The sequence below is a fragment of the Micromesistius poutassou genome (assembly GCF_964030765.1).
Source record: "Micromesistius poutassou genome assembly, chromosome: 13".
Taxonomy (NCBI): Eukaryota; Metazoa; Chordata; class Actinopteri; order Gadiformes; family Gadidae; genus Micromesistius; species Micromesistius poutassou.
Genome location: NC_140283.1, coordinates 11,727,036 through 11,739,136, shown reverse-complemented (window position 1 = coordinate 11,739,136; position 12,101 = coordinate 11,727,036). Strand labels below are relative to the sequence as shown.

Below are 12,101 nucleotides of genomic sequence, written 5' to 3'. Positions count from 1 at the left end.
GTATGTATACATGTGTTGTGTTGTGTGTATATATACTGGCTGCTGGAACACCTAAATTTCTCTGCAGGGATGAATAAAGTATATCTTATATTATTTGCAGCATTTTCAGTTTAAAAAAAAAACCTACGTCTGCATATCCAATTAGTTAGAGGAACCACCCACAATCGTTTATCTGCCCAAGCTTGAACCCGGGAGTTGCCCCCTCGCACAGTGAGAGAACTCCCATATATTGAAATGATGGACAGTGCTTAGGATTTAAGAGTTGTATTTCTGCAAGCAGTCCTTGATCAAATAAGTACAATATTTTACAGTACATTCTGTGTCAGCCTTATGGGAGTAAAATCTGAAATTTCAACAGGAACACATTTGCATTTCAACTGTTGCTTATAGTTACAGGTATCAACATCCAGAAACATAAATACAAGAAATAAATATTTTTGTTTACAATCTCTATAAATAAAAAAACATCCTGACAGACTTCACATAAATAACAAAACCAAAAAAAGATACAGGATATTTATAATGTACATATCGTATTTCTATTAAAAAAAGAAAAAGTAACATTTTGGATAGATCCTTCATTGAGTCAACAGAGGGTCCTGAGGTGTAACTGGTGATTCCAAGCCCAACCACTTTCTACTCAGACCTTGTACTTCTCCTTAGCTTCCTCCGTCAGCACGCAGATGTGCTGTGACACAACAAGAAAACACATTGGAAACATCATTAAGTGGAAGCGATCTAAGAATACAGCGTACGCTACAGAGTGTTGAGGCCAATGTTACCACTAAAAATAGATAAAACGACCCGGTGAATTCACACTGCACATATTCTTATGACTGCCCAGTTCTAGTGGATCCAATTGATCACAAACAGCAAAGAAAGTGTTGTTTTTACATAGTGACTTGTATCTACAAGTCTCTGGTCATGATAGCTCTGGTCGGTAAATAGCCAAGCGTGAAACTTTGCATAAGAATTTCAACGTTTTAGTATTTTTTGTTGAATTTTAGGCACTTCAGTTACAACAACGTTGTCAATTATGTGATGTCGCACAAACAATTATACAGTTGTTTTTTGCTATCGAGTGTGGAAGTTATATCCCAGATATGCATTGTGTTACGATGTTCAGGGATAAAATATGCTTTAGTGTTGAATTAAATGGAAATTAAATGGAAATACAGAGGCAGCATGTTTTGGTTATGAACACTAGTATAACATGAATACTAATTATATATTGCCCCTCCATTATATAACTGAACGCCCATTTTCTCCAGCACACTCACATTGAGATCTCGGAAGTATTCGTTGTAGTCCAGCGCATAGCCCACCAAAAACTCATCGGGAACCTCAAAGCCAGTGTCTGAAAAACACACAGCTCCATCAGATCAAACAATTATTTGAGAGAAGCATGTCATTCAGGAGTCATGTGACAACTTTACATGCAAGACAATCTTAGAGATTATGGGCTTTCCCGCTAAAAGCATTACATAACTGCATGGACTAAGTTAATGTCCTAGGTATGTGGCACTCAAGCTTGTGTACGTTTCCATATCGCATTAAATAAAATGGATTACGACATACACATGTGATGAATAGTCCGGAGAGCTGTATGCAGGAAAATTGTATGAGGAGTAAACTGATGATCCAAAATATATTGTTTGAAGACTTGAGATCAAAATCAATGAGTTACTCACAGTCTGGTCTGTACCCACAACTCCTTGGGGTCCTCTTCACTAGAAGGCTTTGTTTGTAGAGCAGGCAGAGACAAAAATAAAGAAAGAAAAGATTTAGGTAAAAAGACACCTTTGTAAATACTTGGTTCAATGAAACTAAACAATTACGACATGCTTTTGTCTTGTTCTGAAGTATTGTATCCTTCAAGCTAATGTCAGTTAAAAAAAATGCTGTTGGTGCCATAGATCTTCCAGTTCTGTCCAAAACTAGATCAAAACAATTTGCAGAATCTATAAAACTATAATGTACTACTCAACTTTGTATTCATATTGTTCACTAGACAGACAGCACTTGTGAGTATACGTGTGAGAGAAGATACGTATATTGAAACAGCTCATGGCTGAGTGTAGGGACTTTGTAAGTAATCAGCCTGGTAATATATTAAAGTTCTGTTGCTACAATTACTCTCCTCTATTTGGTAATGTATTAAAAATGATATTTGTTGCTATCAGCATGTACCATACATACATACATACATACATACATACATACATACATACATACATACATAATTTATCCCATATAATCAATTTCATCCCTGATATATTGTATTTTTAAAGTTTGAATCTGAGCCAGAGTTAAATCTTCTGTTAACTTGACTTGTAGTGCTTGCTCTATGTAAAGAGTTTATTGTTAGGGCTAGAAACATTTAATGGAGATTCAGATTGAAATCCAAACTTTTATGTTGACTCCCACACCACATTATCCATTTCTAAAGTACAGGCATGGCACATGAGCTGGGCATGACTTAGCCACTCTATAAATTGACATACGCTAGCATACCCTACTACCTGGCACTAGTTGTGCTTTTGCCTTGGCGGAGCTAACTGCATGCCCAGCGCCTTATGCTGGGAAAAACACTTTGATGCATGTATAAAAGCAAACAACAAATAGAGGGGTAAACCCAAGATTAATATGGCTGAATTTGAGAGGTTGAGAGAAATTAAGAACTGTCCCAGCTCATTTGACATGAGACTTCTTCTAGGCTAGGCAGGCCTATTGCTATTGGCTTAAGCTGGCGAGCCAGACCTGGGTTTCAGGGTTAGGGTTAGTCCTAAGTGTCGTCCAATGTCAAACAATCCCTCTGGGGGGTTAGGGAAATAGTCTCCACCTCCACACTTTAGTTAATAGCATGACAGATTAACTGGTAAGCACCTCCCTCCCTCTGCTCCCTCTTGTTGCAGTTCTAAATACAGCTCTTAAGTGGAGGGAGTCCATTAGCTAAGAGCTCCATAGCCTCCAACCCTTCCCCATCTACAGAAACAGATACACTGGTGATCTATGCTTCCACTTCCCGGCATGTAATGGCTCTCACCTCACAACTTTAACCATTTTAGGATTACATTCGTCTAGAAGGGACAGCAGCGTCTGCATCGTCCTTCCAGTTTCCACGATGTCCTTCAAGAACATGTGCACACGACAGACAGAAGAATGCATGACAGAAACTCATGCCGTGTATATTCTTTGGATTTGGATTCATGTTTCGCAGAATGCATAGAAATGCTCAGAAATTGTCTTACCTCAACTATCAAAACATTCTGTAGAAACAGCAAGAGATGAGGGTTATTCAGAGAGACAATTAATATAGGATTGTAGATGTTTTTTGTAGATTATAAATCTGCTACTGTTAAGGACATGTCTAGACACCTTGCCCGTCAGGCTGGACAGCTCATCCCCTCCTATCACTTTGACACTGTTGGTAGATGTATCATTCTGAAGAGGAGAACCACAGAAGTGTACAGGAAGCAGGACTTCATTATCAAATAGAATCCCTCAACCTAATCATTATGATCCATTCACTTAACAAAATATACAGAGGCAGTTATATCACATTGTCATCAGGTACTTTACAATCAATAAAATGACTGCGTTTCTCCAAGTTTCCCCATCACATTCCCCATCACACCAAGTCGTGTTTAGAAATAAAAAGGAGTGTGTGCTTACACAGTAGCTTTTCAGTCTAATGAAGTCCACCGTCAGTGGGACTGATTTATCACAGTTCTGATTCAGCACTTGGATGAAGTCCAGCAGGTCTGAAAAGAACTTGTAGCCCCCTTTGAGAACGCATAGAGCCACTATGTGATGCCCCCCCATGTCCCTGATGATGTCCCGGGCCAGACGCTCTGTTCTGGAGGGGGAAGAAGAGAGGGAGAACATGATTTGTGGGCATGCAGTTAATTTGAAACGTAATAAACCGGGAACAACCCTTGCCATGACGTGGCATTGTACATATTCTGTACCGCAAAGCAGCCCAAGCAGCATGTTTTTTTTTTTATTGCAAATTTGCTGTTTGCCAAACTCCACTCCCATGCTGCACATGGACAAGACATTTGTTTAACAAATGTCATGTTTGACTTGGCCAATATGTAAGCCCAATGGTGAGTGTGAAGTGTTGACAAAAGACAGCCATATAAACTAGTCCCCTCAAATGACATTATTTAATTACATACATCGAGCATTTTAGAGTGTTTCATAATCATATCAGACAAGATGTTTCATAAATGGTGAATATATTGGTCTTAATCGGTTTCACCTGTCCTTTATTAGCCCATGGGGGATGATGACCCTCTCCAAATCGGTTTCATAATGTTTGGGGACACAGAAAAGCTCCAGCTCGTGGCCCTTTTCATCATCAGCAATCTGCAAGACAAGTTGGAGGTCTTCAACTGTATGAGCTGAGAAAACACAAATGAGAGCCCCTCTCCCAAGAAACACCGACTAAGATTGGAAGCAAAACAACTACACGTTATGCAATACCGAACGGCGTGGATGTTCCATCGACCTGTTTCAACGTTAGAAGATTCCGATAAGGCAGTGCCGTTTAATTAGAGCATAGTTAGCGAACATAAGACCAATTGACGTCCAGAGTCATCCTTACCTGTAGAAAGGAAGCCATGTTACCGATCGCCCTTGTAGTCACAGCGGTATCCGAGCAGCCATAATCTAGGGAAAAGAGCGTTTGTTTACTTGACGCGCTCTTCCGGACTGTCGTTATGTGAGTAGTACGTACGATGCGCTCTCTATGCAGAGATTTAACCCTTACGTCAAAATCCCCTTTACCTACTGGGCAATCTCATCTCGCCTTCGCTTGTTTAAACGCCAATACCGTAACCATTTATTAGATACGCATCTCGGTTTATACGTGTAGACATACACGTGCATACACTGCATTTTAACTAAGAATTTGTCGCAATGTTTTTTTGTTCTTATTGCTTGTGCCGTTTTCTTTTGAATCTGGCAATGGACGGGTCCCGTTTCTAATTTAGCCCTCTTGACAACCGTGACCTCATACTGTATGTAAAGCGCGTCAATATTAAATAAATACATATCTATGGAATAAATAAATAGTTATGATTAATCCTGAAATACATAGATGAAAATGTTCATAAACATGTAAATGACTCAATAGTTGAATAAACAGTAATTTCCGGGTAATTTTAGTTTATATATTTTACCCTCATTAAGTAGGACTTTTATTGGCATTTATTTATTTATTATTTAATATTGACTTAAATGGCCTTCCATGAACAGTCACCATTGTAGCCGACAGTCTGCATCGATGCACATTAACGGTTCCCCCAAACCACATATTGATCAGTTTTTAAACCAAGGCAGGGATTGACCTAGACCCACACAATCAATAACATTAACTTGGAGAATACAAGTGAAACATACAAGTGAAAAAAAACATGCATAGAAGACCAAAACAATTGTAACTGGAAACAAAACTTTAATAGGTTGGATTTATTCAGCGATACAGAGAAAAAAAAAAGCCATCTTACAAAAACAAAAAAAAGAGGTGCTTTACATCAGCGAGGGCCAACTATGAAAACCGAATGGATATGATTCCATAGCAAAAGACACCAGACCCTCTCAGCTCATCTTCTTCCGCACAATAACAGTCCTGTGAGTGCAGTTCGTGACCTCAAGGCAGAATCTCAAATGACACCGTTCCTCATATAGAGTGCTACTTCTATTTCCAGAGCCACATGTACAGACGCAGACACAGCCCAGGAAGCGGAAAGTAGAGCACTGTGCACGTGAAGAGCGTATGATTTGAGATGCAGCCGTAGAAAACAACAAACAAATCATTTTTTCCTCTTCTCGTCTTTACTGGTGGTGTCCCCCTTTTCCTTGTCGTCTTTCTTCTCTTTGTCGTCCTTCTTCTCCTTGTCGTCCTTCTTCTCCTTCTTGCCCTCCTCCTTCTCCTGGCCCTCCTTCCTCTCGGCGTCACGGTTGGAGATCTTGTTGTTGATCAGGTTGTGCAGCGCCACCACAGAGCGGATGAGAGACGCGAGGTAGACCACCAGCATCTGGTCGTTGGTCTTCAGGTAGAAGGCCTTGGTGAACTCCTGCAGGACACAAATTAGGACGCTGCATGACTGAGTGTACTTGTAGGCTGGATGGTTGGGAATAGCCATGGACCACAAAAAAATTAATATCAAACGGGTTTCTGAATATTATTTAACACTTATTTTTCCCAATATTTAAACCTGCCCCATGTATATTTGATTTTTCCTCTATTAAAAATGACCTGAACTCAAAAACTCTGAATAAAACATGCCCATCCCTGAGTCAATCCATCCAGGTAATTCGATATATCTATAACTGTAGCTAAACCCCAAGCAGTGTTGAAACAGGTGGATAGTTTAGGCAATAATATAAGGCTTATTTCATTAAGATGAATCCAACTATTTGGATGTTGACATAGCAAAACAATTTTACCACCAGCCTTGAACACCTGTCATGGTGAACACCAACAGCATCTTACCAGGAGATTGACATCTGGAAGGAGGTTGAAGACGTCTTGAAGATGGTAGATGATCGGGTGGTTGATGGGCAGCTTTCCAGCCACCACTCTCTCCAGGTAAGACCGAATGTCCAGGAGCTTGGAGTTGAGTCCCTTCAGGCCATGCACCTGGTTGGTGATGCGCTGGGACAGAGTGCCCACTGTGGTATCCTTGATATCTCTGTGGATAGATCAAGAGCCCATGGATGAGAAAGTGTGTTGCCTCCTCCATTGCATATGTTGGCAGAAGCAACGTTGTAGTTGGCACTAAAGAAAGGGCACGCAGTGTAAAAATGTCTATGTTCAGAAGTGGTGGTGAATTCTGACCAATGTCTATTTATATGCAAAACCTTTTATTGCTGCAATTCGGTTATCGGACCAGCAGGTGCCGCTAGACGATCATTATATTAGATCTCAAATGGCTGTAGAAGATTTGTTTAATTCAGTGTTTAGGCCTAGACTGAAATGATCAAAGGCCCCAATTAATTACAACCATTGTAGTTGGAAATTATTGACAGCAATACATCCACAACTATTCAATGGTGGCAACTATAAGTTGATGAAAACAGGTGCGCCGCAAAATGATCAATGCTCATTTATCAGCGCCAAGCCTTTGCGGGTCCAAGAAGTTGAAGTTGAAGTTTACCCGTTGAACACAATTCAAAATTTCTAGCTTAAACCACTCCAGAAACCTTCTCGCTAGAAGCCAATGTGTACGCTTGCTGTACCTCACTGTGCTAAGCGGTGAGCTCAGTGCACACTCGGGATGTCACGATACCAGAAATTTAGTAGTCGATACCAATACCAGTGAAATTCCACGATTCTCGATACCTAATTCAATACCACGGTCAAAAACAAAACAATAAATGTACTTCAACATACACTAATTTATTAAAAACATTTAAACATTACAAAAAACAGTGGCACTGGCATGTAGCCTTCAAGTAATGAATAAAAATAAACCACTATTAACATTACAAAAAAAGAACAGTGGCATGTAGTGTTCAAGTAATAAAAAAATTAATTAAAATACGCGCTGAAAGCAGGCAGTCATGCAGCTATGCGGCTCGCATTTACACTTGCGTGCATGGCGGGGTTTAAAACATAACTTCCAACCTAATATTAAGTAATATAACACAGGTGCGCAAGGCAGCCACAGGAGACGCCAACATTGTTTTCAACCGCTTGGTACCGCGCCGTATTAATTACCAAGTTTTGAAAAGAAAAAGTATTTGAAGCGAATAAGCAACGCTGTTTTTGATTTGTTTATTTGGTTTTGAACGAATAGTTTTGGATGGCCGGTTTTTTTAGTTGGTTTGTTACTTTGAAATTGCATACGCTCGCAACACACACACACACACACACACACACACACACACACACACACACACACACACACACACACACACACACACACACACACACACACACACACACACACACACACACACACACACACACCTGCCGATCTTCAATCAAAACAACATCAAGCAAGTGATGCCGTTGTTTAGAAGCGCAACATTGAAACGGGTCTCGTCTAAAACAGTTGCGCGGTGCAGCGTTCCAAACGCAAAGTACTTCCAGACACGACTCTTGCTATTCTTTTTATCGACGAGTCGAGGCAGAGCCGTCGCACTCGCCGCAGCTGCAGTTGCCATCTTCCCGTGTAGGTGTATATGCTGCCCACGTGACGTTTAGAGGAATTGCATCCTGGGTACCTACGGTACTAAGAAAAACGAGTACAGTCACGTTTTTAGAATTTTGGTATCAACTTGGTACCGAAGTATCGGTTCTCATGACATCCCTAGTGCACACCACATCCTATTTGGACGAGGGATTGGAACATTGAGGATGGAGCATCCTCATTAAATAATGTTTCTAGCAGGTACCTGGTGTAGCATGGTATACTTTAGTTAGCAGTAGAAAAACACCAAAGTGTGAACAGTGTGGCACAAAGCAGCATTGTGGAAGTTGGCAACATGACATGCAACAGTGTTTACAGTATGTAAGGTGGTTTACCTGAGCAGGTGCTCTACACCCACTTCCTCTGCCTCCTCAGCTCCAATCTCGCTGGTGACGTGCTCAAATGTCTTGGATGTTGGGGTACCGTCCTGAAAAGGCGACACATCGACATGAAACATAGTATAAAATGATTTATTTTCTCAGCAAATAGATATGGGCAGGATAATCTAATTCTGAATTACAATTTTAATGTCTTAACATTCTTAGACCATGATTCAAATTAAAGTCCCCTCAGGCAACGCAGCGTAAACTGACAACGGGACGTCCAGGGTTTGCTGCAGTTCCCAGACTGATATCAACAACAACAAAAATAACTTTTTTTTTAACATTTTTAACCAGGGTTAAAAATGGTTCCATCTCAAATTTGAAAAGCAACAAATACATTAGTCCAGAGATCATGGAAATTGGTCATGTCTATATAGGTAAGGTCAATGCCGGCAGGGGATCTATTTTTAGATGGGTCACCTACATCATGGATCTCTTCCACAGAGATGTAGGCTTCTGTAGGAAGGCCGAGGTCTTTTGGCTTCACATCGATGATCACCAATACCTATTCAAGGAAAGAATATGAGCTATGCATTCATCAACAGAAAGGGGTTTAATAAAATACAGGTAAATTAAGTATTTTAAGGACTGGGGATAGAAATAAACGATAAATATTGCATGTCGCAGTCTTGAGGAACTTATTAAAAGAGGGAAAACGTTCATAACCATGACAGCCCTAAACACACACAAACATAATGTACAACAATAAACCCACCGAGTTTGTGCAGTACTGCTTGATGAGTTCATTAATGGCGATGTCATTCTTATGGAGTTTCGGCCCTGTATGGTACCATCCAACTATTCTCTCTCTGGCTGTAAAAAGGGACAGAAGACCATTAAGTAAAGACAAGTAGTAATTAATATAGCCCAGAGTGGGAAGTCATGATAGTTGTACAATGCAAAGAAAGTCATACAGAGATACATAGAAACATATGTAAAATATAAGAAATTGAGAGTACATAAACAAACGTAAAGTACATTAGAAGAGCCCAGCTAAATACAAGACAATTCCGAAACTTAAACATTGACCTACCATTCACTTTTTTAAACATGCCATACATGTTCTCCAAATAGTCATGGTCCAAGAACCAGACAGAATCATCTTTGTCATCCTCGTCAAATGGAACTGTCCAAAACAAACACAGATAAGACCAGAGCATTAAGGTTATAAAGTTCGGAATATGTTCATGTCTGTATGTTAGAATACGTGTGTGTATTGTCACCCTGTCAGTTTGGTGTACAACCGACATTTTGCCATACAACAAAAATACTGTGCAATGCGCATTATAGTGCTGCACATATAATGACACACAATGATAATCACACTTACCTGCAAAACTGTTTGACACATCAAGAATCTTCTTATGCCAGGATCCCAGCAGAACTCCAACCACTCGTTTCTGATTGCCAACCTTCCCTATTCTGTTAACATACGCAAGACACAGATAATACGAGTTTTAGAGCTACTGTGAAACACTTGTGAATGAACTATAACTGCAAGTATTACGAACAATGAACAACATAATTTGGATGTTATATTTATTGGGGATCAATTCGCTTGTTGTTATTGTTATATGTAGTTATGTAGTTGTTACGATAACCATACACTGTTTGTGTCCAACTTGTCAAGGCTAAAAACGTAGCTCGCTAGCTAGCTAGCCTGTCTCTGTATTTTCGGTACGATGTCAATGCGGTTCTGACTCAGCATAGCTAGCCATAGCTTAGCATGTAACTCGGAATGAACGTGAGCAGAGTCGAACGTAAAAACAAGTTGGTAATCAGTATATGGACACAGACGTACCTGTTGAAGTGGTCCACCACGCTGAGCAAGACCAAGGGATGGACAACAACATTTTCTACCGCTAAGTCCGGCATTTTGCAGTCACGGAAATCAGTCCACTACTGCTACTGACAATGAAGTCTGCTATCCGCTACAACGGCTGAACCTCACTTCCGCTGACGCGCTCTAGTTTCCGTTTCCCAGAGAAGCTAACGGCTGCGGCCTGCGGGAAGGCGTGGCTGGACGACAAGCCCTGCCTACAAAGGTCCAGCCCCGCCCACAATACTATTTTTCGGTTGTGGTTGAGAAGAAGGAAGCCTGGAAGTCCATCATGTCGCTGAGTGTTGAATGTCAAAGCCTCATTCACATGTACTGAGGAGTGAAATAAGTTTTATTGCAGTTGTTGTTATGAAGCTAAACTGTAGGTTTATTACGGTATATTTTACAGGTCCTGAAGCCTAAACTTAAGAGGATTCGGCTTCTTGATTCCTGCTCCAAGCTTAGTGGCTGGCTATAGACCGAGTCGGCAAGCAAGGAAACGTCACTTCCGGTCAGGGCCGTGGGGGAAAACAAACCGTTTTCCCCATACACACTCATGCAAAAAGGCGGTATTTTAAACCTTTGTCAAACGCTTGTCCGCTGTCATTTCTTGGTTTGAATCACTTGTATATGCTGTCAAAGGGCTATATATTAAAAAAATTATCATGATCGGGTCGATTGTTGTCCGTATATTTTTTAAAAAGTGGATCTTTCACAGTTGGTCTTCCCTCACAGCGTTGAGTCTAGGTGGGTGTTCCCTTGGTCGCCGGCCGGATCTATATCGTAAAAACGCGGCAAGTGTTTGTCTCTTGCTGTCATGTCTTACTTTCAGTCACTTGTATGTGCTGACAAAGAGCTTTATCTTATCCTATATCCTATATCCTATCCTTTATCTTAATCTATCTTATCCGAGTGTCTACAGCCGGCGACCAAGGGAACACCCACCTAGACTCAACGCTGTGGGGGAAGACCAACTGTGAAAGATCCACTTTAAAAAAAATATACGGACAACAATCGACCCGATCATGATAATTTTTTTAATATATAGCCCTTTGACAGCATATACAAGTGATTCAAACCAAGAAATGACAGCGGACAAGCGTTTGACAAAGGTTTAAAATACCGCCTTTTTGCATGAGTGTGTATGGGGAAAACGGTTTGTTTTCCCCCACGGCCCTGACCGGAAGTGACGTTTCCTTGCTTGCCGACTCGGTCTATGGAGACTGTCATTATTTATCCATGTTCAGTTTTCAGTCTTATGAGGAACCGTTATTTGTTCCTGGAAATTAATGTTCCGTTGTTGTGTTTTGCATGGTGTTATATTATTATTATTATTCATAATGTTTAGCAACGGTTAGCAACCGTTCAATGTTGCTTCTGCTGTGTTCAAAAAAGCCTTGTGGCGATGTGTTTTTGTGTTTTTTTACATTTGTGGCGATCAAGGTAGCACAGCCTGGAGTCATTTTATGCACACCTGCTCCACTGTCTGTTACTTAAACCAATAATGGAAGCCAATTAATAGGCAATTGATTGTCTGTGCTGATGGACAAGGTGCTATTCAAAATGAAGCATGGAACAGCAAGCTTAAACGGTTTAAAATGTTGCCCACAAAGCAAGGTCACGTCACATCACAATCATGTGAGGTCATTAATAGTGTATTTCAGCATGCTATCCTTTTGTCTTATAGCACCATTG

General features: G+C 40.6%; 2 protein-coding genes across 2 annotated transcripts; both read right to left on the bottom strand.

Annotated features, from left to right (window-relative positions):
* Positions 1–290: 290 nt before the first annotated feature.
* On the bottom strand, positions 291–4,779 carry hprt1l (hypoxanthine phosphoribosyltransferase 1, like). Its single transcript, XM_084476940.1, has 9 exons — positions 4,610–4,779; positions 4,265–4,371; positions 3,676–3,859; positions 3,379–3,444; positions 3,252–3,269; positions 3,047–3,129; positions 1,692–1,738; positions 1,281–1,357; positions 291–688 (listed from the first exon to the last, which is right to left on the bottom strand). The coding sequence occupies exons 1-9, from the start codon at positions 4,625–4,627 to the stop codon at positions 641–643; spliced, it is 648 nt and encodes a 215-aa protein (XP_084333066.1). The 5' UTR covers positions 4,628–4,779; the 3' UTR covers positions 291–640.
* Positions 4,780–5,441: 662 nt separating this feature from the next.
* psmd7 (proteasome 26S subunit, non-ATPase 7) lies at positions 5,442–10,533 on the bottom strand. Its single transcript, XM_084477753.1, has 8 exons — positions 10,389–10,533; positions 9,918–10,009; positions 9,621–9,713; positions 9,303–9,400; positions 9,012–9,092; positions 8,540–8,631; positions 6,503–6,701; positions 5,442–6,083 (listed from the first exon to the last, which is right to left on the bottom strand). The coding sequence occupies exons 1-8, from the start codon at positions 10,460–10,462 to the stop codon at positions 5,820–5,822; spliced, it is 993 nt and encodes a 330-aa protein (XP_084333879.1). The 5' UTR covers positions 10,463–10,533; the 3' UTR covers positions 5,442–5,819.
* Between the last annotated feature and the right edge of the window lie 1,568 nt (positions 10,534–12,101).

What these genes read in the sequence shown, in the direction of transcription:
- hprt1l (XM_084476940.1), bottom strand. An exon ending in CATGGGCTAATAAAGGACAG is followed by an intron (nt 3,860 to 4,264) that starts GTGAAACCGATT and finishes TTCCCCCTCCAG; the next exon opens with AACAGAGCGTCTGGCCCGGG. An exon ending in AATACTTCCGAGATCTCAAT is followed by an intron (nt 689 to 1,280) that starts GTGAGTGTGCTG and finishes GTTGTGTCACAG; the next exon opens with CACATCTGCGTGCTGACGGA.
- psmd7 (XM_084477753.1), bottom strand. Translation starts at nt 10,462, where the DNA reads ATGCCGGACTTAGCGGTAGAAAATGTTGTTGTCCATCCCTTGGTCTTG. An exon ending in CATGTTTAAAAAAGTGAATG is followed by an intron (nt 9,401 to 9,620) that starts GTAGGTCAATGT and finishes CCCTTTTTACAG; the next exon opens with CCAGAGAGAGAATAGTTGGA. An exon ending in CTGTGGAAGAGATCCATGAT is followed by an intron (nt 8,632 to 9,011) that starts GTAGGTGACCCA and finishes TCGCCTTTTCAG; the next exon opens with GACGGTACCCCAACATCCAA.